General features: G+C 33.6%; 1 protein-coding gene across 11 annotated transcripts in view; it reads left to right on the forward strand.

Annotated features, from left to right (window-relative positions):
- The window catches only part of lola (longitudinals lacking), a 73,310-nt gene that overhangs the window by 14,733 nt on the left and 32,228 nt on the right, over positions 1-26,349 (forward strand). Inside the window, exons 6-7 of one of the 11 annotated variants that reach the window (XM_030383710.2) lie at positions 19,709-19,910; positions 20,038-23,871. The exons of 7 other annotated variants lie outside the window; for them this stretch is intronic. In XM_030383710.2, coding sequence (XP_030239570.1) covers positions 19,709-19,910; positions 20,038-20,155 — 320 coding nt within the window. In that variant the 3' untranslated portion in view covers positions 20,156-23,871. Of the gene's footprint in view, positions 1-6,622; positions 8,188-12,296; positions 14,096-15,948; positions 17,762-19,708; positions 19,911-20,037; positions 23,872-26,349 lie in introns of those variants that run through there. 3 more of the 11 variants (XM_018103777.3, XM_018103788.2, XM_018103781.2) reach the window with 3 other exon arrangements.

Genomic DNA, 26,349 nt, shown 5'->3' on the forward strand with positions numbered 1-26,349 from the left:
CTACCATCAATTCATTTGCGCTTTATGAAATGTGTTCTATGTATGATTTGTTTTTAATATTTATATATATATATCTATACATTTTTTTAATTTCTATATATACATATATAGATTTATATATATTATGTTTGGTAATCATTTGGTTTTCTTATGTATTGGTGTTTTTTTGTGCCGCATTTGGTTTTTAACATTATTATTATTTTATGTATATATATAATTTATACTTATTTAACACACACAGACACATACACATATACATACACAAACATATACACATATAGTATTTTTTCAATAGTTTTTCATTAATTCATAACATAAGCCGCAAGCTGCTGCTACATAAATCTCTCTCACTCGCTCTCTCTTTTGAAATCAATTGCTGCTGAGAGAGAGTATCCGAAAACGAAGACACTTCAATTGCGCTCTCTCCTGATACACTCAGCACACTTTCCATACACAAACACACACACACACACACACACACATACATATGAACATTCATCTTGTACACACTGCAGCTTCAAGTTTGATTGTGTTTGTATTAAGTTAGTTTATAATTATGTTTTATGCGTGCGTATGTGTGTGCGTGTGTGTGTGCGTGTGTGTGTGCGTGTGTGTGTGCGTGCGTGTGCGAGAGTTGATAACAACAAAAGTTTCATAGCTACTACACCAAACGTTGTGCGTGTGTGACTTTGCTCTACCCCTACGTGTGTGTATGTGTGTGCGAGGGAGTGAGTGTGCGAGCTGTGCGCGTGTATGCCGTAGGTTGCTTTCTCTGTCTCACTCTTTCTCACACTGAAAGCTCTCTTAGTGTTTGTTTTAAGTGCTGCTGCAGTTCTGTCAAAATCAGCAGTTTTGTTGTTATTGTTGGTAAACCACTTCTAGCAATTTTAACCAGCAACATTCAAATAACCAAGTTATCAAGTTTAACATGATTTCTTTTTGTTAAACATCATATAACACACACACTCACATAATCACACATCATCCATACATACACATTCATCAATACATATACACACACACAATCCTCCATTTCTCGGCACTTGTTTGTTATCATTTTTGTCACATTTGCTTTTCTCGCCATATTCATTCAATGCCAACGTTTTATTTGTTGATTCGTCTTCGTTTAGAACTCTTCCACCTATATAAATTCCCCTTTTCTCCAGCGCGAGCTAATGTTTTATTACACGATTTTAGTTGATTTTTTTTCCGTTCCTTATAAACTATATATATATATATATAAATATTTATATAAAAAATACGCATGCAGTTTTTAAATTGTAATTTTAGTACTATGTATATTTATCCTATATATATTATACATACACTATCTATGTATATATATATATGTATAATTTTGCTTTATTTTGGTTGACGGGACTTTTTTTTTTTTGTTTTATTTATTGACTTTGATTTGTGTTATCCATTATGTTTTATGCTAGTTCTTAAGACGTTGAATTCGTTTCGAAAAATCTTTTGTTTGGCAAAAGCTTTTCTTTTGTACGAACAGAGAGCGCGTGCGCGTAGCTTTTCGAGCTTTTTTTTTACCGTTAAAGCAGCGCGTGCTCCCTCTCTACTTTGAGCTGAGAGCACATTGCGCATGAATCGCGTCGGTAATTCCTTAAACAAAAACTTTAAAGAGTTAAGTGCAAAAGTGTTCAAAGAAACTCAGCGTCAGCAGCAGCAGCGCAGCAGCAGCAGTAGATGAGGCATCGAAACGGAGCATCATGTCTACAAATTCGCCGTCTCGCCTGCATCTCCGCCCGATCAAGTTAATGCCGCGTATGCCAAAGCACGTAGCCATCCAGTGTGGGTGGTGAGGTACAGTTGTTGCTTTCGCTAAGCGCTGGTACTTGCATCGTGGCGCGCCATCTACAGTTGGTTTGTCTGCGAGTTGACATCTTTCACACGCTTGGGTCCAGGTAAGTATGCTTCGCTCGACGGTATCGGTTGAGCGAAGTGCCAAGAAAATGAAATAAATTTTGATATTTTAAGTTCGTTTTTTGTTTTGAGCCCAAAAAACCAAAATCCATGCCAATATTCCTAACATCCTATCCCAAAAGCTTTCCCCGCCAACTCCAACTCATCTGAAAAACAAAACCATTCACTCATCAAACCAAAAAAAAAGAAAACCATAATTTTCCAGCGTTTTCAGGTAATGTAGCAAACAGGGTGCAAAGCTCTGGTGCTTTTGCAACTCTTTGTGAAGCAATTTTTTTTGTTCAAATATTGCTTACATTAAAAAAAGCGCCGGCCAGGGTAAGCTATGAACCTATCTAAAATCCGCAAACAACAAAAATATATATATAATCATACATCATTTATATACTTTACGCTGCATTATTCTTAAGTGTATACCCATTAAATTACACACATATATACATATATATATATATATATTTATTGTATATATCTATACATATCTCTTATGATTACAATTATAATTTATTTACTTGGTCAATTTATCTTGCATTACGCTCCGACCAATCGAGTCTCTGTTTATGTTTGAATACTTTTTATAAAACAACAACCTGCAACAGAAAAAATTGCTTGAAGCGGTGCCAACAAACCAACCCAAACTTGTTTATTGACTCTGATTTTTGATTATACAAATATATTTAACAATGAATCTCGCTACCAAACCACAAAAAACAAAATACCCACAGATATTTTCCTCAACAGATAAAAACAAACAAACTAAACAAACAAAAATGAAAGAAAACAACACAAACATAACAAATGTTTCTTTTTGTTCTTCTAATTTGTTTTCAAAGTTATTTATTGTTTACGCTTTCAATGTGCTGTTGATTCTGTTTCGTTTCCATTGTTTCAAAAAAAAAATATATATAATAAGATTCTGTGTTTGTTCTATTGGAGATTGGATCGGCGCAGAAACTCTGCACACTTGACGTAGGCTAAAAATAAATTCAAGTTGATAACATGTTTTTGGAAAGTAATAGAATTGTGTGGGCAACGAGTCTGGAATTTCAAGTTAGTTTTCAATGGTGATTTAGATATACTTTATGCATCTGGAACGTGCGTCATTTGGCTGGTCAAACCACTTGCCGCTGGCTCTAGCTACCCCTTTTGAGACCTTCCGTTTGTGTGTGTTGTTTTGAAAGCTTGTTTTCTCATAATTTATAAGCGCGCGCCCCTTGGTTGGTTTCTTCTCTCGCTCCGTCTCAATTTCTGCTTCGCTCTCGCTCTATTTCTATCTCTATCTGTCATTCGCTTGCTCTGTTGCTGCTGTTAATTGTTGATCAACGTCAACAACGAACAACTTGAAAGATTCGTTCAAGTTCAAGGTCGGACAAAAATTTTTCTACGCTTATGCGAGAGAGCGAGAGATGATATATATATATAATTTTTTTCTTTTGTGAAATCAGCTTTATGTGTGGCTGAGATTGTTGCGTCTTTGTTTCACACTGAAGGAAAATGTATACATGAGCTATATAAAGTTCTTAATGATGATCGTGTATTTCGTTTGCATGGATTGCATTAGGCAGGAGGAAACGAGTTTCTTTTCAAGTGTTTTATTTTTTTTTTTTCGATAATGGGGTATTTCCAAATTCATTAGCATATTATTGTCTACAAAACAGTTTCGAAAGCGAGTGATTAAAAACATTAAACTTAATGTCTCTCTCCCACCATACAGAATAATTTTGGTTGTATAATGCCGAATGGCAGTTAGTGTATTTGATTTTTATTTAAATTCGATTCTGTCATCATGAAGTAATATTAATAGAGGATAATTGAAATCAATGTTGGAATTTATGGAAAGTATTTCTTTGAAATATTCGGCACTCTTTTACTAGACTGTTCTCTAGAATAATTGCGCTTACTTGCATTGAAAGCTCTTTGTTTGGCCTTGACCCACTTCTTGAGCCATGTGTTTTGGTTTGGCCTATTAAAAAGCACAAGTATCAAATGCTTTTTAGGTTACTGCTGCAACGTCGTCGTCAATGAAGCTTTTTGTGATAACTGTACACACAAGCGCGCGCACACAAATACACACACACACACACACACACACGCACACACAGTTACACAGCGCTTTGCTCCTCTCTCTAGCTCTCTATTTTTCTCTATATGTGTGGGTGCGAATGTAGTTAAACTGGCCTAGAAAATAGTTTACATTTATATCTATAACTATACCTATAAAGAAGAAAAAAGAAATTAATCTAAACAAAACATTTGAATGCAAGTGTGTACACAATTTTTTATTCATATAATCCAAATTGAAATAAGCTTTCATATGTATATGTATGTTTGTAGTAAACTTTTCTCAATTTTTCTATTTACTTTGTAGTTTGGTAATAGTTTTAAAACCTGGGCTTTTCTTTGCTTTCAACTTGTACAATTGCCAATATTATTTTATTCTTCTAAACTAAATGATATATCGAGATCAAAGTGTTGCAATGATAAAGAGCTTTTTTCAAGAGATCAAAAGACATAGAGGAGAAAAGTTAGTTAGGAAGTTTAATTTGTTTTTGCTTTTGCTTAAGCCAAGACTATTCTCAATTTGTGTGTCTTCCTCTCTCTCTCCCTCTCTATCTCTTTCTCTCTCTCGCACGCTCTCCCTTTCTTCATTTGTGGTATGTGCGTAGAAATGCTAATGCTGCCACAGAGCTTAAAGCCCAGAAGAAAGTCGAGTCGATCGTCGGCGATGCAACAGCAAAAACGCCGCCAACAAGCAGCAGCAACAGCAGCAGCTAAATCGATGTCCTCGTCCTCGTCGTCGCCGTTGCACGTGTGTCCGACCTGTGGTCGCATTTATCAAACGCTTTCAACACTGACGCGCCACATGCGCAAAGAGTGCAATCAGCCAAAGCTCTTCATATGCCACCTGTGTGGTCAGGGCTTTCACTATAATTTCAAGCTGCAGCATCATTACAATCACACACACCACCGGCTCAGTGCCTGATCCTAAACGAGAAAAAGAAATGAATATAAAAATAAACTTATTTAATTTTTTTTTTTTTTTAAATTTACACACTTGCATAATTTTGTTTATAGAAAATATAAGAAACAAAATAATCAAAATAAATTATTTAACTAAGCATCAAAAGTCAATTTAATTAGCTTTCAATTGTGTTTTGTCAGGCATTCGAGTTTGAGATCGAGAGCGAGAGCGTTTTAAGAGCTTTTTTCACCGTTAGCGAGAGAATTTTATCTAGTCTATTTTAGTACTTGTTGAATTGTTCTTGTTCTTGTTGTTGTTGATGTTGTTGTTGTTGCCAAAGCCTGAGCCATGTTCTCTCTTCTATCTCTTCCTCTCTTCTCATCTCTTTTTTTGCATTGTGTTGTGTGCAGCCGAAGCCGCCGTCTCTGGCATTATCATGCCACAAATTGTAGCCGTTCGCGGGCGCTCAGGTCGCAATGCTCGAAGAAAGCCCACCTCCTCCTCCGCCAGTGTCAGTGCCAGCTGCTCCTCTCAGTCGATGGCTGCCACGCGCAACAAGTCCAGGCGTAAGCGTAAATTGGGTAGCAGCAGCAGCAGTAGCGGTAAACTGATTGCGACACGCAGGTAAATGTGTGCTTTCACTCACTCTCTCTCTCTCTCTCACACACACACTCACCAGCCAATCGAACAAAACATGATCCTGTTCGTGTTCTTGTTCTTGGCTCTCAAAAATGTCAACATAGCTTTTCGTCCAATTTGTTGTTGTTGTTGTTTTCTCTCTATAGAAATGCATCGGGCATCAGCAGCGAATCAGCAGCCACAGCATCGACCACAACGTCGTCCACAACAGTTATGGCAACGGGGGCGGGGGCGTCAGCGCCTTACGTATGCCAGACATGCGGTCGCAGATATCAGGTGCTGGGCACACTGACGCGTCACATGCGCAAAGAGTGCAATCAGCCGAAGAAATATGTCTGTCGCATGTGCGGACGCGGCTTTCACTATAATTTCAAGCTGCAAGATCACTACTATTACGTGCACAAGGGCATGTCCAAGAGAGACTTTAAGAGCGAGGAGACGGAGAGCTTAGCCTAAGCACAGTGTGTACACATATAAAATTTGTTTGTTTGTTTTTCTATGTAAATTACGATGAAAATCAAAAATGTGCTAATAAAGCAGCAGACAGAGAGACATTGTTTCGTTCAATTTTGTATGTGTGTGTGAATGTCTGTTTGTGTGTGTGTGCGAACAGGCAGAGGATAGAAGTAGAAATAGGAGTAGAGAGTAGCCTAGATGCAGAGAGAGTGTAATGCATGTGTGCATAAGCAGGACGACTATATGTAGTTGCGGTCATTAAAATAGTAGTGAGACCAAATGTTGAAAAAAAAAAAATCAGTATTTTGAAAATAATTAACATAAATTAAAAAGTTTATTTTCAGTTAATCTGTAGAATTTATTTTACCAACTACTATAGCAGTAGCACTACTATTTTTATGATCACAGCTGTATATAGTAACGATAGGAAGTTTAGTAAGTTCAGAGAGGAGAGAATGCACAGTTGTCTTAGTAATATTCACTGCCTTCTGCTTGCCTTTGAAATTTTTTATGCAAAGTTGTCTGTCGTCGTGCAGGCGCACAACAACAATTACGTAGTTTTACCTTGCTCTCTCTCTCTCTATCTCCCACTCTCTCTCGCTCTTGCCAAACATCTCGTTGCAGGTCTGCTCGAATTGAGCTTAAATCAATCCTCTTCGTTTTACTATGAGCCCGAAATACCGTTGCTGCTAGAGCCAGCTGCATTGCTGCTACCGCCGCCGCAGTCGCCGTCGCCGTCGCTGCTGCCGCCGCCGCCGCCAATGACGACCCGTGCATCGGGGCAAACGCTGCGACGCGGCAAGAGAGAGAGAACACGTAAGAGGAGAAATAGTAGTGCAGCAGCTGCAGCGGCTGCGGCTAAAAAACTGATGGAGCCGGCAATACCGCAACCGCCTCTATTGGAGCGCAGCAGCTCGGCAGCGACGCTGGCGCGCAATGCCGAACTACGGGACGATGGGAAATTGCAGTGTCCGCAATGCCCGAACGCATATACCCGTTTGTCGGCGCTGAAGCGTCACATTGAGTTCGAGTGCGGCCAGTTGGAGAATTTTCGTTGTTCGGTTTGTGATGCGGGCTTCAAGCGCAAAGATTCATTGAATCGCCATTGCAAGGTTAAGAAGCATATTACCAAATATTTGTATTAGGATCTCAACAAATCTCTCGATCTCTTACCGAGTAGATTAATTTTTAACTAAGAGTATTTTTAATGAATCGAATTGATTAAAGAGCGTCAATTTAGTTGTCAGTGTGTTTGTTTTCAAGGATTTCATTGATTGCATACATACACCTATACCTATACACATATACCTATGCCTATACCTATACCTATACTTAAACCATTGCCAGACAGTCGGACAGAGACAGACGTACAGTGCCAAAAAAGTCCCAATCAACCAATAGGAAAAGAAAGCCAAATTTGTTTAATGCTCGTGCCTGCCTAACGTATATGTGTGGGTGTGTGAATGTGTGTGTGTGCGTGTGTGTTGTCGTCGTTTGTGTGTCTCCTAAAATTTCTGCCTGCCCGTAAGCTCGTCCTGCACTCACACTCACACTCACATTCGCTCCCACATATACACACACACACATACATGCATATACTCATCTCATTTAAAAACTTCACTAAAACCAAGCGCGCGCGCTCTCTCTTTCGCTCTCTCTTGCATAATTGAACTTTTACGCTCTTTAACAATTGGGATTTAGCGAGAGACTTGAGCAATATGCGCCTCCCTCACTCTCTTTGTCCCAACTACTGAAATGTGCAGCTCTATCTACTCCACTCTCTCTCTACTTATCTACTGCTCTGTTCTTCTGCCTTCTGTTCTCCTTATTTTTAACATTATTTATTGTTTTTCAAATTACTTTAATTAACCACCTGTGCGCGCGCTGCTGCAGTGCATTTTACAATTAAAATTAATTTTGCCTGTTTGAAATTTGTTTTTGTTTGAAAAAAAAAAAAAAAAACCTACGCGTAAACCCAACAAAAAGCATTAATTTATTAATTTCAATTAAAAACCAAAAACAAAAGAAACCAAATTAATTGCAACAAAAAATCATTTTAACAAAATTTCCAAAATAATGCTTATCATGAAATTTTTTAATTGATAATGGCATTTTGATAACAACTAATCATTGCTTGTTTTGTGCCTTGATGAAACTGCGGAACGTTTACACTAAAAATTTAATAAAAATAATTAATAAAAAAAAAAAAACAAAAACAAAAGCATGACAAAAGCCCTTTAAAAGAATTATTAACGTACTCTGAGCCAATGCAATTATGAAAATTACAATTTATTTCAAATTATGAGATATATCAACCCAAACAAACAAAACAAAAACAAATTTCAGGCTATCAACAACAACAACAACAACTGCAACAACAACACCAAGACAGCAGCAATAGCAGCTACAAACAGGACGACAGCTGCGATATGCATTTATCTTATCAAGGATCAACAACAACAACAACTCCAGCAGCAGCAGCAGCAACAACAACAACAACAACATCATCGGCATCAGCCACACCTTTGCATCACTTTCAAGCGCCTCAATTTGATAATTTTCAGTCAATGCTGAGCTCAGGTGTTGCCGCTGCTGCTGCTGCTGCTGCTGCCGCAACGGCGGCGCTGGCAGCCAATCCGCTTGAGGAGAGTTTTACCTGCCCGCAATGTTATCGCACCTATAGACGGCACGGCACACTGCGTCGCCACCTGCGGCAGGAGTGTGGCAAGGGCAAGTCGATGGTCTGCTCGGTATGCGGTCATCGCACCAAGCGTGCGGATCACTTGAGGCAGCATGTGCGTAAAAAGCATCCAGAGATTGCGATGCGTTCGCTTTTTAAGCGCCAGCAGCGTGCTGCTGCGGCCAAGGCAGCGCAGCCGACTGCGCAGTCGTTAGCTAGCGAGGATATTGTTGACTTGGATATGTTGGATGATGGCCTAGATGAATTGGCCGAGGAGTCGCAGCATCAGCAGCAACAACTGCGACAGCCACAAACGTTTATAGTCGATGATGATGATGATGAGGATAATAATGAACACGAACAGGGCGGCGGTCTAACAGCCGACGAGCAACAGCAACAGCAGCAGCAGCCGCCACAAATGGACGGCTATTATCAGCAACAGTTGCATCAGCAGGCCTTGCAGCAGCTGCAAAAGCAATTGCAACAGCAGCAACAGTTGCATGTGCTAGCTGCCGCAGCGGCAGTGGCCAAAGCCAGCAGCAAATCATCGGGCAGCAGCAGCGATGCGGCAACGCTGAATTGTTGAGGCTGGGCTAGGGGGCGGGGCCCAAGGCCTGGGGGTGTTGCAATTGCCAAGTAAAAGACGCGCAACTCTTGAACTTTACTAATCAAATTAACCAAAGATATGTGGGAGCTGGGCGGGAGGAGCCGTTGGCGAGGTGCAGCGGCCCTTAAGCCGTTGACCTTTGACCTGGGCGGGCGAATTGCTTTATGCACACGGTATTTGCATTTTCTACAACAAAAGGAAACGTTTTGAGTCTGTTTATAAACATTTTTACGTAAAAATCAAAAATTGAATGAAAAACATTTATTTCCAGCAACGAAAATCAAAATTCAAGTTGAACTAAAAGTTATTTTTTAATTAAAATGTAGCATAAAGAAAAAAAAAAATCCAACAAATTAAGTGACTAAAAAAACTAAAAATAACAATGAAAAAAAAAAAAACAGTATATATATATAAATAATAATAAATGAAATTTTTTATATACAGAAGCCACAAAATGTGTTTTTCAATTATCAACTGCATGTTTCACAACACACACACATACACACCCACACAAACACACCCACATCTCTCTCACACACTCACACAAAATTTACCCAAAGAAAACAAAAACGAATATTTAATTTGTTTTTATTCCCAATAATTTTTTTTCGTCTTCAAAACTCTTGGTAAATAACATTTAATTTATAAAAATACCTAAAAAGATTTATGTAAAATTTTGGTGCCGAAGTTTGTGTAATTAAGTTAAGTTTTACCTATATATATATATATTTCTTACATTAATTTGTATGTGTGAAAAAAGCGAATGAGAGAATAATAATGAAATCAAAGAAAAGCAGAAAAAATCCCTTAATGAATACGAATTTAATGTAACTATTTGTTTTTATCTCTCTTATGAGTGGCGGTCGTGGCGCGGTGTGCATTTTGTTTACCTTATTATTTATTTTTTTTTAATAAGTTTAATATATAATTAATTTCTGCTCCTTAATTAACTCTAATCTTAAAGTGTGAGAGTTGCGCCTAATCATTAGACATTTAAGTAGCTGTAAATTATATGAAAATAAAATACACCAACACACACATACACACCCACCCATCCACACACACTACTTTCACATGAAAAATCGTAAAGAAAACTCAGCGCAAAAACAAAAAACAAAAAAAACAAAGACGAAACTATTTTTGAGCCCAAAAAACCACCCAATCCAAAACTTTTTACAGATTTAAGGACGCTTTACTGTAATTTTGCGACGGCTGTTGTAGCAGCGGCTGCCACCAACAAGACAACAACAACAGCAACTCCAGTAGCAGCAGCAGCAATAACAAAGACGCCAGCAGCAACAATTGCCGACAGCAGCAGCAGCAACAACAGCAATTGCCAAGCAATAAGTGTGACTGAAGTTTTTGAGCCGGAGGTAACGATACGCAGAATGTACAAATGCGGCGGCAACAGCAACAGCAACAATAACAACTGCAGCAATAGCGCAACAATTGCCAACAACAACAACAATAATAATAGTAGCAACAGCAACAAGCTGCAGCAACACTGCAAGGCGAGCAATTGCAGCGGCTGTCAAATGTCAGCGGCTGCTGCCTCATTTCAATTGGCCAATTTATTAAATTCGAGCATGTTGCTGCCAACAGCAGCAGCTGCAGCGGCAGCAGCAGCAGTAGTAAGCAGTAAACCGATGCGCAGCAGCAGCAGCAGCAACAACAATAGCAACAACAGTCAGTTGAGAGTTGCAGCAGCAGGAGCAATAGGTGGAGTAGGAGTAGGAGTTGGAGCAGGAGCAGTTGTCGCTGCCGGCACTAGCAGCAGCAGCAGCAGCAGCAGCAACAATTTGAAGAAATCTTCGAGCGTGCAATTTCATTGTGAATTTTGTAATTTTAGCTGCAGCTGGCGCTACGATCTAAAGTTGCATTTGCGTCAGAAACATGGCATACATCAGCTAAAGAAATCATAGAAACGCTTCCATTGTTGATCAAACGTCACCCCTCCACACCCATATTGACCTTAAAACTTCCCCCCAACCATCCTCGAATTGTACATAAAAAGCGAAATGAAAATGTCCTTTAATGTTGTTAAACTGCTCTCTAGCTAAGCTAAAATACTGAAAAGAAGTTAAATATATGTGTACAACTATTTATTGAAACGAAACTTGGGTTTTTGTTGTTAATTCTTAAATATCTAATGTTAATGAAATCTATCCTTGAGAAAATCTACAAAATTTGCAGCAGCTCATTGTGGATAAATTAAATTTAAAAATTAAAAAAGACACCAAAACAATAAAAAAACATTAATTTAAATTTATATATATCCTATGTTTCATATTTCTTAACACAAATTTTATATTATAATTTTATTAAGTAAATTTTGTTAGATTTCTTTTTGTAAAAGTATTTCTTAGTTAAACGAAACAAAAATTATTTTTTCTAATGTTTAAGTAAATTAATTGCTTTTGTTTTGTTTGTAAAATTTGAATTTATTTTTGTATAAAAAGAACTTTGTATTTGTTTTAAAAATTTGTCGTAGCTCCAATTCGAAAAGTAGTTAACAAAAATTTGTATTGTATTGTTTGTTTAGAAAATTTGTCATTTATTTTGGTATTTATTTAGTTTTAGTTTTTAGTCAATTTCAACTTACAAAAACAGTTAAAAACGAAAATCGAAACAAACACACAAAATTTAAGTTTAGTTTAAGTTTAGTTTAATCATCCATCTACGGACAACAGAAACACACAACATAAAAGCAAATGCAATGAAAGAGTATCTACCATTTAAGGGATTTGCGTTTTATGATTTTTCACACAATATTTTTTATTTTTCTTTTCATTTTCATTTCATAAAACACAAACCAAAAACAAATCAAACTAAACTAAAAATATACGAAATACCCGAAACCAATTCACAAATCCATCACATCATAATCTACATGCAACACGATCAAATCAACACCACAAAAAAAAACTAAAAAAAAAAAAATTACAAATTAAAAACTAAAAATTAATAACAACTAAAAACAAATGCACAAACAACAAACGAAACAACCACAGATCAGCACAACACACATTCAGCAAATCCATCGATCGATCAATCCGTCGATCATCATTCAGTTGGCCAGAGCATAGACTGCAAGTATGAATTTAATCACAGCGTCTTTGGCAGCGACGTGGACATCTCTGGCGGCGGCGGTGGCGGCGATCCACACGAGCGTTTCCCCTGCGCTGTCTGTGGCAAGAGTTACCTGCGCAAGCGTCACCTGCAGCGGCACATGCGCGACGAATGCATCGGCATACCGCCGCGCTTCAATTGTGAATTCTGCAGCTCTCGTTTCCGGCGTAAATATCATATGGTGCGGCATTTGGTCTCCAAGCATGGCATACCGCCGGCCATTGCACAGCAGACGACGGGCAGCGGCTCCAGGACGAGCAGTCCGCGCAGTGTCAACAATTTGGACATCAAACTGAGCGCCGCTGTGATGGCCAGTGTGGCTGGCATGGGCGGCGGTGCAGGTGGCGGTGCCGGTGGTGGTGGTGGTGGCGGTAGTGGTAGTGCTGGAATCGGTGGCGGAGTTGTGCACAGCGACAGCGCCAGCGTGGGCAGCGCTGGTTCGCACAATGGCTGCGAGAGTCCCATACCGGAGAATCTGTCGTTGCGCAAGGAGCACTACGAACGTGATGAGAACCTGAATGGAGGCGCCAGTGTGGGTGGTGGTGGCAATTCGCGTTGCACCAGCCCACTGCCGCCACACATGATGCCCATACCCACGTACGGGTTGACGGGCGCAATTACAGCTATTTCAGCAGCAGCTGCAGTTGTCGAGGAGCAGGCAGCAGCAGCTGCAGCAGCCGCCGCAGCAGCCGCAGCCGCAGCCGCAGCAGCAGCTGTCAATAACAATGGCGAGAAGGCAACGGCAACGGTTGGAGCCATTGATGAGTTGGCTGCTGCCGCTGAGCTGGGCATCAAGGCGGAGCCAGTGACACCAGGCAAGGCGCAGCCGCATCATCTGCTCGACGAGGAGTGGAACATGAAGCTCGGCCTGCAGATCATATCGAATTCATTGCTCAAGGAGCGATTGATGAATACCATGCCATTTGCATACAACAATAACTGAACGAGTTTTGTTTCATTTTCTCAATGCCTAAAAGTGTAAACCAAAGTATCTATATATTTTTGCTTAACAACGAAAAAGAAAACAAAAAACAAAACCAAAAAAAATATCTATTTATATTTATTATTACAACAAAGAGAAGATGAAGAAAAAGCCAAGTCTTATATATTCTACTTAAGTTTCGTAATTTTAATTTGTCTCTCATTTTTGTATGTTTAAACGAGTCACATATGATTAATATATTCCATGTATCGAATCTTGAATCTCAAAACTAGACATTCCAGCGCTTAAATTTTTAATTTTATGTAACTTTTATTTATATTTAAATTTTTTTAAAAAATGTTTAAAATTTTTTTATTTGCGTGCTTTCCTTAGTCAGCGAAACGTGTCTTAAAAAAGAAAAGAAAGAAAATAACTGTATTACAATGTTACTTTGCGGTACTACTTATCCTAAAACAACTAGATGAAGCAGAAGAAGAAGAATATCAACTATTTATGTCAAACTCAAAACCGTCACGAATTTCTATTGCCTAAGTCCCCAAACCAGAGATCCACACATTTTTGTTAGAATTTTAAGAAAATTTAAGAAATTTTTGTATAAGTGATGAAACGATGCCATTGTAATCAAAATTAGGTTTTTGATGAGCAACCCGAGGAGGAAGAAGAAATACTCAAAAGACAAGTGAGAAATGCGAAAATACTCAGCTAATTCCAAAAACAAGAAAACTCCAAAACTAAAAACTGCATTAAAGAATATTGTGTAGGTTTAATTTAAGCACTTATTCCAAAAAAAAAAAAAAAAAAACAAACAAAAATTGTATACCTAAATGTTTAAGTATAATTTTAGACGTGTATGTGAATTATTTAAATTAGTTTTAAAACAATATATATATTTAACTATATATATATTGGATCACAAAAAAACAAAAAACACAAACCTCAAAAACCAAACAAAAATTTATATTATTAATTGAATAAAACTAAAAACAAAAAAAGAAACAAAAACAAGAAAACATAATTTGTTGCTGGAAAAGTTTTTTTTTTTTTTTAAGCATTTATCTAAACTTTTTTTTTAGCTGGCCTTACGTGTGATCCACACCTGCGACTCTACACACCGCTCTCCCACCCAATTTATATCCCCAACAAATATTTTTTTTGGCTTATTTTGTTCGCTTTGTTTTTGTTGCGTAAGCGCATACAAATTTGTTGTACAGAGAATTTCACTAACCTATTTTTATTACTAAATTTCTTTTAGATAAACTCTTCTACTCTACCTACTACTACTACCTACTACTACTCGCGGTACTGTGGCTGTGCAGTTCTAGGAGTCTATCTATAACCCAGTGCCACCCAGTACTCCCCAACTATCAGTATCAGTCCAGTAACTGTATGCGTAACCACGTACAACATCACAATATCAAAAGTCTGTCACTTGCATATAGATATATTATACATATATACTATATATATATATGATCTATGCTGTCTGCGTCTATTTCTGGAAATTCTCTCTCTATATATATTTACGTATATATATATAAATGGGTTCTATTTGTTCTAGCTGCACATATCTATGATATTACACACACATACACCGACACACACACATACAGTTACAGATATATTTAATTATCTATCTATATAGCATGCATATAGCGCCTGTTTGTATGCTACATGAAATGCATATTGATAACTGTAATTCACAACTGGTTTATGTATGTGTGTGTGCGTGTGTGTGTGTGATATCTTATGCTTTTGTGTTTTGTCCTTGCGCTACTCACACAATAAAAATTTACTCTTTAATATATTTATCTATACATCTTTCTATATATAAATATCTCTATTGTATTTGTGTCTTTCAAAAATATTATAATAATAATAATAATAATAAATTATTTAACATTCGATGTTTTTTCTTATGCAGCCTCTCTTGACAGACGGCTGCCAGTTTCTGCTCAGAGCTGGCGCTGTTTGTGTTTTATTCTATGCTCTATATGTGGGTTTTCTTATCATATATATCTGTGGGCGTGCCTGATGTTATTTAGCTTATAAGACAAATGTGTGTTTTATCTTTCAATATTTTTTTATATTTATATATTTTATTATTTTACCCGTCAAATATTTTTAAGCTTTATGTGTCTTTTAGTTCTTTCTAATTACATGGAATGCCTATATGTATGTATATAAAAATTATTTATAATTTTATGCCTTAAGTTTTATGTTGACTTTCATGTAGTTTGACTTGCTCAAAAACAAAAACCAAAATCAGTTTTAGAATTCAGTCATCAGCCAAACTAAAGAACTAAAAAAAGAAGAATTATATATCATATCATATATCTATATCTCTAGTATTATATTTAACACCCAACAAATATCAACAACAAATCAAATTCATCAACAACATTTACACACACACACACACACACACACACATTCGCGCGCTTCACCGCTTCATTCACTCATTTGTGTTGTTGTGTGCTGTTCTCTCTCTCTCTCTTTCTCTTTCTCTCTTCCTTTACTCTGGCACACTCGCTTTCTCTGTCGCGTATTGTGTGTATGGGTCGAAAACAAAAAAACAAACGCATTTCTTACAGATTTCGTACTCACCTGGTATCAGCACGCGTGCGATCAGTGCGGCAAATCCTACAAGACACGCAAGAGCTTGAGTCGGCATCGTCGCTTCGAGTGCCGATTTACCACAGAGCGTCCGATCTTTCAGTGCCCCAGCTGCAACTATGCGGCCAAGCGCAGCGACAACCTAACCAAGCACATTAAAACCCATTTTGCCAAAATGAAAAAGGAATTCCTGCCGTTGGCATTTCAAATGCAAGCAGCCAGCATACAAACCAAATGGGAAACGGCATAAAAAAGGCTGGAAAACAAAACAGAAGCAGAGGAAGAACGGCTAAGCTTCGGCTGACCGAGGCTTGAAATACTCTTGCAGTTAGGCTGAGATACAACTTTGATATACCATAGTTCTTGTAAAGTTTTTTTTCAAGTTATAAAAAGGCTTCGTAAACTTTATAGAAGAATCCAAAATGATAGGACATATTCCAAGTAAAAGATTAAATTTTTCTTATATGATTTATAAGCATCGGTTATAGAGTTTTCTGGTAATATTTATGATCCCTAATCAGCTTCCATGTTAGCCGACTTCAATATATTACTAGAAGTCCGTGGGCTGAAACTCATTTAAATAGAATTCTAATCGAAGAGTGCCATAAATTTCAACTGTTGTCTGATTTTATGTATACATGTTCCACATAAAATTGAAATTTCACTGAATTTAGATGTGAAAACTCTTAGGAGATATATTCATTCAGGTGAGAGCTTAGTTGCTCTCTCTTCAGTTTCTTTCTAAAAGTTCTCAAGAGCTCATTTTATATCACTATATCATTTAAAGCTGTTGCTGTAGTAGAACTGAGTATCAGAATTTTAACCTGCTGCAAGAGTATTCCAAAGAAATAGATCTTTATTTGATCTCTTTAAGTTGTCAACTATATATTTTTAAGAACCGGGCAGCGCAACGCACAAATTGTTTCTATCTAACAAAAATAATCGCACTTGATAACAACATTTGCTATCCTCTCTCTCTCTCAGTCTCTCTGGCTCCCCTTTTAAGTATATTTGTTTAGCGTATTTTTGCATATTTAAACTTTCACTTTGTGGTGTCAGATTTGCATGCCAAAAAGGTCGCTTCAACCACATTTTACATAAATTTTTATAATTTATGTAAACTTTATGCGACAAAAATAAGAAAAAAAACAACAATGTTTATTTGAATTAGTTTCCATTGTGCAGTAAAGTTTTGTGCGTTGTAAAGTCCCAAAAGCCAAAAATTGAAACTTTAACTTTGATCTTAACGTTAGTTTTAAGTTGAAAAAAAAAAAAAAAATGAAAAACAAAAAATTATTTAAAAATTTAAGTTTAATTTAAATCGATATATATTTTATTAGCATTTTAAGCCAAAAGTTCAAAGATAAATGTAACCGAAACTAAGTCAAAACTAAAAAGCAAAAAGTTATAAATATTTTACTAGACTACTGAGAGTAGTGACAGGTTTTTAAACAATAGGAGAAGTGAGGGTTGCTCCTAAGAGGCAATTTCGTAACGTCGCATTCCTAAGCAACAAAAAAAAAAGAAAAAATTATTTTTAAAGCCCAAATCAAGTCATGTTTCATAAACGTAGTTAAGCAAAGGCAACGCCAAACGAAAAAAATTTAAAAGTATTATACTAAAAAAAAAAAAAAAAGAAAAAGAAAATATTTATATATATATTATACATAGCTTAGTTGGAGAGCTGTAAAATGTAAGTTCCTTGCTAGCATAGAAATACTTTTATAAATATATACATATATTTTTTATGATCATATAACTATCAAAAAGCAAAACGAAAACTAAAACAAAGCGATCTCAGAAACAAATATACAAATGAATGCAACCAACAGTACAATTTATAGAAACCGACAACAATTACTAACAGCAAATAGTTCAAATATATATAAATGTATTTACAAGAAAAGATAATCAGCCAAAGAAAAAAACAAAAACCCTAGCCTAGCACATAGAGCTGGCCAAGTTAAAGCTGGCAAATAAATCTATGATATAAGTTTTTGGTATGCCAACTGAAACTTGTGTGATCCACTTATTGCTCAGTTTGTGTACTTGGTCAATAGAAACCGTTATTCAATCACGCTTAGTTTAACTATTTTATGCCATACAGTTTTCAGTTGTAAGGGGAAGATCTTTGTAAAAATGGAATGTTTCGAGTGATGTACATGTACCAAATGATATGAAAATACTTTAAAATATTGTAACTGCTAAAATTATGTTTTAAATGATGTTTAAATGATTTGCAGGTCTCCTATATAATGAGAGCAAGTTTTGAATGTCTCCATTTCATTTCACATTCATTTCATATATTCATATCAAACATATTCATTACAAATATTAACTTCTAAAATGTCCAATTGAATTACTTTTTACACACACACACACACTTACACAACAACATTTGTATTTTTATATTAACTTTATGCTATTACGAAAAACCAAATCAACTATTTTTATACACATTGTCAAAGAGCATAATTAAGATATTTTTTATATATATATATAACCTATATATACATATATATATATAAATATTGCTATTTTTGTATGTAACTGAATAAATTTAAAAAGAAACTGTTTAAACTGTTATTTACTATACAAAGTAATATTTTTATTAAATTAATTTTTAAAGTTAAAAATTAAGTGGGTTGCATTTGTGTTTTAAGTTTGATTATATAAATTATTCTTAAATTAGTTAATTTTTAATATATAATTTATATTTCATTTAATAATTTTGTTAAAATAATTATGTTTTTCAAAATTATTTATTATTAAAATAGTTTATTATTTAAATAATAAAATTATTTATTTTATAAAAATTATTTAAATTATTTAAGACGATATTTTATAAGTATTTTTTTTAGGATTTGTTTAGAAATTAATATATGTTAATTTTTTTAAATTTAGTAATTTTTTTTTATTATTTAGCTAATTTTTTTATTTATTTTTTAATATTTATTTATTTTTTTTAATATTTATTTATTTATTTTTTATTATTTATATATTTTTTGTTTCTTATCTTAAAATTATTATTTTTTGCCAACTACTAAACCTGTTTCATTGCAGCTGCCATAAAAAAAAAACAAACAAGAAAAAAATTTTAAAAAAGTTCAGAATTATGCATCATCATTCACTCAGCGCCTCATTTCAAGTATCGCAAGTTATCGCCTCCTCTATATACATATATATCCGACATGTATATGTATATATAGATAGATTGTAATCAAGCTGCCTAAATCATCAACCACTGCAACTGCTCTCTCTGCATCAGCTTCATCAAAAAAAAAAAAAAAAAAAAAAAAAACCAACAATCAATCAATCAGCCAACAAGCAAAATGAACACACAAAACTGTTGCATACTACACACTAACTGTAAATATCACATTTTTCTTATTATTCTTATAATTAATAATATTAATAATATAACTATAATTTTTTTTTTTTTTTTTTAATTTTCAACACTTTTAACTGCAAAAATACAAAAAAGAAGGAAAGGAAATTGCTCTAAAATTTTAACTTGAAAAAGAAAATACAAAATCTTGTTACTTTTTTTTTTTTTTTTTTTATTTAAAAAGTATAAAACAAATAAATATATATATATGTCTTTTGTCTAGCTGTTTAAGCTTAAGAGGAATTTCTAAATTTTGTTCAAATTTTTTTTGCTATATTTTTTTTTGTATGAATTTTGTTTCTTGTGTCTTAAAAATATTAAAAATGTTTGCATTTTATATATTATTGTAGCGCCCAGCAGCTACGCCTCCAACTCCAGCCAAACACCGCCTCCAACTGGCTCGACGGCCCAATCACTGATCCGTGACTATTGGTACGAGCTAAAGTTTTCGGATTTATTCAAATTCATAAATCCCGATGGACGCTATCAGTGCCCCAGATTTAATTGCCTGAAGAGCTACAAGGATGCCAGCTCATTGCAACGACATATCAGGTGAGTTTATAATAAATTGTATATGAAATTCTATACGTATGTAGATAAATACGTCTGTCTAGTCGTCTGTCTGTTGTGTTCAGTTTAAACTAAAATATATCTATGTATACAAAATCTTTCTCTATAGATATGAATGTGGTGGACAGAAAAAATTTCGCTGTCTGATGTGCGGCAAAGCATTTTCACAAAGCTCCCACCTAAAGAGGCACCTTGAGTCCGGTGTCTGTGTCAAATATTACTTATGAGATAATGTTTTCTTTAAAATCAAATAGAATAAGCGTTATCCGCATAGGCAAAGTGCAACATTTTGTTGAACAAAACCAAACAAAAACAAAAAACCGGAAAATTTAAACAGCAAAAAAAAAAAAAGAAGTAAAAATAATAATTATAATAACTTACAAAAATTGTAACTACCAAAAACAACAAAGCAACAGAAACAACAACAATAACAAACAACAATAACACACTCACACACTCAAAATAACAAGAAACAGTCGAAGAAAGCAATTAAATATATATATACATACATACATATACCACATATATATATATATATATAGAGAGAACAAGTAGCTAAACCAAGAACAATTACAAATAACAACAACAAAACGAATTTATTGGATGCCACATCATTTATAAAGAAAAAACAAAAAACAAAAAAGGAAAAAATGTTAAGCCCATATACATGAATAGATATATATGTATATATATATATATATCGATTATATACAAATTACATATTATGATATATATATGTATGTAATATGAACAAGAACAAGTTGAGAATTATTATTGTTGACAACTGAGCATTAAAACCCAGAATTAGTTAAAATTAACAAAAATTAAAAAGTAACAGAAGTAAAAAAAGAAAAACAAACAAAGCGTAGCTATTATAAAATATTTAAATGAAAAAATGCTAGACAAGAAATATATATATATACATACATATATACATATGTATAGATGCAGTCAGTGCAACATTTTATAGAATTTTAGTAAAATTGAAGAAAAAAAAACGAAAAAATTCGTAAAAAATTACGAACAAAAAAAATATATATAATGAAGAAGAAGCAGAGCTAGCTAAAAGAAATTGTATTGAGAGGCCGTAACAAAGCACACACACGATTTATAGAAGAACAGGAAAGAAGGAATAGAAAGAGGATGTAGCCGAAGAAGAAGAGACGCAAGGAAGCTAAGAGCAACAACATTTTAGTCAAACTAACCAAAACTACGTAATTTTAGTCGAAAGTGCAAAGAGAAAACAAAACAAAAAAATGAAGAAAAAAAAAAGAAATAGTGAAATTAACAAAGAAAGTAAATAATATAAAATAATAATAATAACAGTAAACCTATAGAAACAATTGCATTATATATATACATACAGAAAAAATAATGAGGAACACTGAAAGCGAAAATACATATAACAAAAACGTACTGTGTTTATTTGTTGCCAAATATATATCGATATATATTTATAATATGTTATTGAATCAAAAAACCAAGCAGTGTAAAACAAACAATTATATAAACAACAAATTATAATTAATTGCATATTTGAAAGAAGCTAAAAGCCAACAACAAGAACAACTAAGCCGAGAACTAAATCAATTACAAACAAACAAAACAAAATAAAAACATATATATGTATGTTATGTTATATACGTTTATCGTTATATATATATATTGTTATAGACACATATATATACATATATATGTGTATATATATGTTATATGCACTCACACATGCGTATTGTATATGTTAAAAGAACAAAATGTGAATGTTTGTTATAAAACAAAGTAAAAAAGTAACAGAAGCTTATTCGGCTAGCCGAACTAAAAAATACCCTTGCAAATGATATAAATGTATAATCTATCGATATCAAACTGAGGCAGCTATAGTTCCATATCCGTAACTATCCGTTTTTATCCAACTCAATAATTACAAAGCCAAAAGACTCTCATGCTTAGTTAATACCACTCATCCCAATAGCTGCAAGGGTATATCAAAATGTTGTGTTGAATTATATATTATATATATATATATATATGTTGCAGCTAGTTAAAATGAGATATTTTGTTTTTAGTTAGTTTATATATAACTAAAGTTGCATAGAGGCCAAACGATTTGTTGGTTCACAGAACAGTTTATATGCACACACATACACACACATATTTCAAGAAGAAATTAAACACATCTATTAAAAAGAAAATGCTATGTTAGCAAATTTGTTGTCTGTTGTTGCAAAAGAAAAATGTTATTACAAAAATTGTTTTTGTAACTTATGTTTTAGGAGTGTGTGGAAGTGTGTATGTGTGTGTGGCAGCATTGGATTTGTGTGCAGAACATGTGTGCCATTATACAACTGGAAAACTCCAAACAAAAAGAGATCTAGAAAGCAGATATACATATATATATAGAGAGAAATTTCACTCAGTCGTAACCAAATGAAATTAGAATTCAATGCTGCCCCCAGTTGAGAAATAGAAGCGAGATGAGATCAAACATATATACATATACATATACTCATGAACATTATATATATGTGTATGTGCATAACTATACATATATATTTTTGTCAAAAACCCGCCTCCCCCTCCAACACATAGAACTCTTTAGTTTTATTGGTCTATTTTGTTAAAATTTTAGTACAATCTAAAATAAAAAATAAAAAAACTAAATTGTATTTAACAAGTACAATAAAATTAAAATAATTAAGAAATAACATATACCGAACATAGGTAAAAAAAATGCAGTCTATGGATGATGAAGAAATATATATATATATATACATATATAAAACATATAACAAGTAAATGAAAACGCTAAGAGTGCCATTAAAACAATTTAAATGTAATAAATTATTGAAATTATACATATTAATATACATATATGATAATTGAAAAGATAAATATATACATGTATAACAAAACTTACTAAGGCAGGCAGTTAAAGTGCAACTAAAAACACTTATATATATATATATATATATATATATATATATATATATGTATACATTATTCATATATATATGTATTAGTTAGGTCCAAGCATTAATACATAACTAATTTGATTTCATTATTAATTTTTTAAAATATTTGTTTAATAGTTGGCTTGTTATAACTCTGTTGTAGTCAGATATTAAACAAAACAAAAAGAAAAGAAAATATTTATGGCTGATGTTGAATTGGCCGCGAGAAGCATGAAAGAAGCGAAAATAAAGCGTGCCATAAGCAAAAAGGAGAAGTTAAATTAGGATTAATGAAAGCAGTGAGAGAGAAGCGCAGCAGTAAGTTAATTAACTTTATCAAGTGCCACAATGCTGCAGCAGTTACAGAAAATTGGAAAATAGAAGCAAAGCAAGAAGTTTCATTGACGCTTCTCGCGGCTGCGACATCAGCCAGTCCCAGCAATAGAAATAACAAGAAAAATAGTAAAAGCTCGAATTGAAACTAGACAAGTTAATACTTAGTTAATGCAAATACTAAACAATATACTAAGCATGCATATATATACAGAAATACTAAAACAAAATACAAATACCAATGCAAATTTTCATAAACTTTATTGTCAATTTGTTTTTTTGATTTCATTTAAAATTAGCCCAATGAAAAAATTCTTTATTTCTTTTATTGTCAATTTGCAATTTGTCTTGTGTGCCAACAGAAAATTCGTGTCAATTGCAAATGTACCAAAAAAAAAAACACTAAATTAAAAAAACTAAAAACAAAATCTAATCAAAACAAAATACAATTTAAAACAAGACAAATTGTCAACAAAAAAAAAATTGAATAAATAGTTGAAATTTTATATGAAAATATATATATTTATATTTATCTTATACTAAACTAATTTGTTAAACTAATTAACTAAGGTTTTTGTTGCACGTTCATTGATTTAGCTAAATTATTACTATTAATTTTTTGTTTTGTTGCGCTGTTAAAGCTTAGACTAATTGATGAAGTAAGAAACAACAGCAAAAATAAGAAACATTAAATGTTTTTTGTTTTTCATTCACATTTTTTGTTGCATCGTTTTTAATATATAAAGATATAGACACAACACACACATATAAATACTGAAACAAAATTTATATAGTTGTCTTTGATTTTTTGTTCATTAATTTAACAACTAAGTTTTAACTTGTTAATTGTTAATTAATATTTATAAAATAGTCTAAAAACCATAAAATAAAAATGTTAGCCCAAAAGCATAAGTTACAAAATAATGAACAAAATATACTCCAAAGAAACCAACCAAAAAATATATATACAACAACACATACATATATATACATACATATATACAAGGACATATACATAAAGAAAACAAAAAGTAAATTTATAAAATAAATGAACAAACCCCCAGAACAAGTTTTAGTAAAAGTGTATTTGGAACAAAATTGCCATATAATGAATAATATATATATGTATATTATATATATATATATATATCGAAAAATATATAGTCAAACCAAAAGAGCAGATATATAAAAACAATAACGGAACAACAAACATATATATATAATATATATATATATATATATATATATATATAATTGTAACAAAACGAATGTTGTTTATTTTTTGTAGCGTAATATTAAACAGAAAAAAGAAACAGAAAAGCGTAAAGAAATTAAAAAGTGTTTATATAAATATATATACATATATTTATTGTTAACGTAAACCACGGAAAAGGCGAAACAAAAAAAAAATTATGAAACAAATTTATATTAAAAGCGAAAAACTTACATTGACGAAGCTGATATTGTTAGTACCTTAAATAAAAAATAAAAATGAAAAACAACAGAAAAAAAAATGAATTAATATTATTAATAATTGTAATAATAACAACAAAGTAGCATTAAAGTAAAAATTAATAATAGTAAACTCAAAAATGAAGAGATATGTAAACAACATTTGAGATTCTGTTTTTATTTGATTTTTTTAGACAATTTGTGAAAGAAACCAAAAAATTGAAAAACAAAAACATTGTTATTTTTGCAAAAACTGAAGAACAAAGAAAAGGCATTATATATGCATTGTTTATATACACAACATGTTTGAATTTAATGCATGAAGGTAACAAGAAAAAAAAAAAACAAACATAAAAGAAAAAAAAAAAACACAAAATGAAAAAACATAATAAAGATTGATATTGAAATGTTGAAACCCCAAAAAAAAGAAACAAAAAAAACTGTTTATTTATTTGCTAATGGGGGGTTAACATGGAGGAGCTATAAAAATGTTAAATAAAATTTCTAATATGTTCTTTTATTTTTACAGATGTTAACAAACTGTGCAGCTGCTGTCAAGTGTGTGCGTGTGTGTGTGTGCTTGGATTAAGTTATTGTTATTTAATTGCAATTATTATTTAAGTTCAAAGTCAGGTCAATTGTTGAGCTAAGCAATTGCTACCGTTATATGCATAGTAGACGGTACTACCTGCAGCTATGTTAAGTTCGAACTGAAATTTTTCTTTAACATAGTTGTGCATTTAACAGCTGTTAATGCAATTTCTTTAAGTGTATACTTTAAGCTGAGCTTTGGAAGGCGGGTAAGAGTATTAATATTAATTTCATATTTATTATTATTATTATTTGTTTGGTATATCTAAAGCTTAGCTTAGATTAGATTTTAGCTCTATTTTTTGAGTAATTTATTATATATTTTTTTTATTAATTTTATATATATATATGTATTTTGTGTGTATGTATGTTTTACTTTGTTAGCTTTACAGTAATGGTGGCCACCAAACCAAAAAAAGAATATATAATAGCTCTGCTCTATCGCCTCTGCCAAGTGGTTGCCCGGTAGTACGCTATATGCATCAACATATATTTATAAATATGTATTTTTCTTTCCTATTGCCTTATTTAGCTAAAACTCTCTCATATCATCAATTTCATGTCTCTATCCAATGTATTTTGGTTTTCCTTTTATAATTTGTTTGATAATATTGCAAATCTTTGTCAACTCTCTTTTAACCTATTCTCTCTCTGTGTTATCCTGTTGTAGAGAACACCTGCTGGACGCTGTCTGTGAAATCGGTGACATCGCTCAACAACATTGCCACAACGCTGCAGCTGGCTGCCGCCGAGTCGCCGCAGCTGGCCAGCTCGCAGCACATTTGTCCGCGCTGCGAGAAGGCCTATACGTATAAGAAGAATCTGTGGCGCCACCTGCGCTTCGAGTGCGGCCGTCTGCCAACGGAGAAGTGTCAGCATTGCCACTATGTGGCACGCTATAAGCACAGCCTGAATATGCACATGAAGACACAGCATCCGGACCAAGCAGCGGCTGGCGTGGCACGTGGACTCTTCGAGACCAAGAGTAGGACGCGTGGCAAGTTGGCTTAAAAATAGAAACACTCTGTGATATGATCTCAGTTATATAACTGAAATATAATTATATATTTTTGTGTATATGTGTGGGTGTTAGC

The sequence above is a fragment of the Drosophila navojoa genome, chromosome 5 (assembly GCF_054131105.1).
Source record: "Drosophila navojoa isolate 15081-1374.11 chromosome 5, UAZ_NAV_1.0, whole genome shotgun sequence".
Lineage (NCBI taxonomy): Eukaryota > Metazoa > Arthropoda > Insecta > Diptera > Drosophilidae > Drosophila > Drosophila navojoa.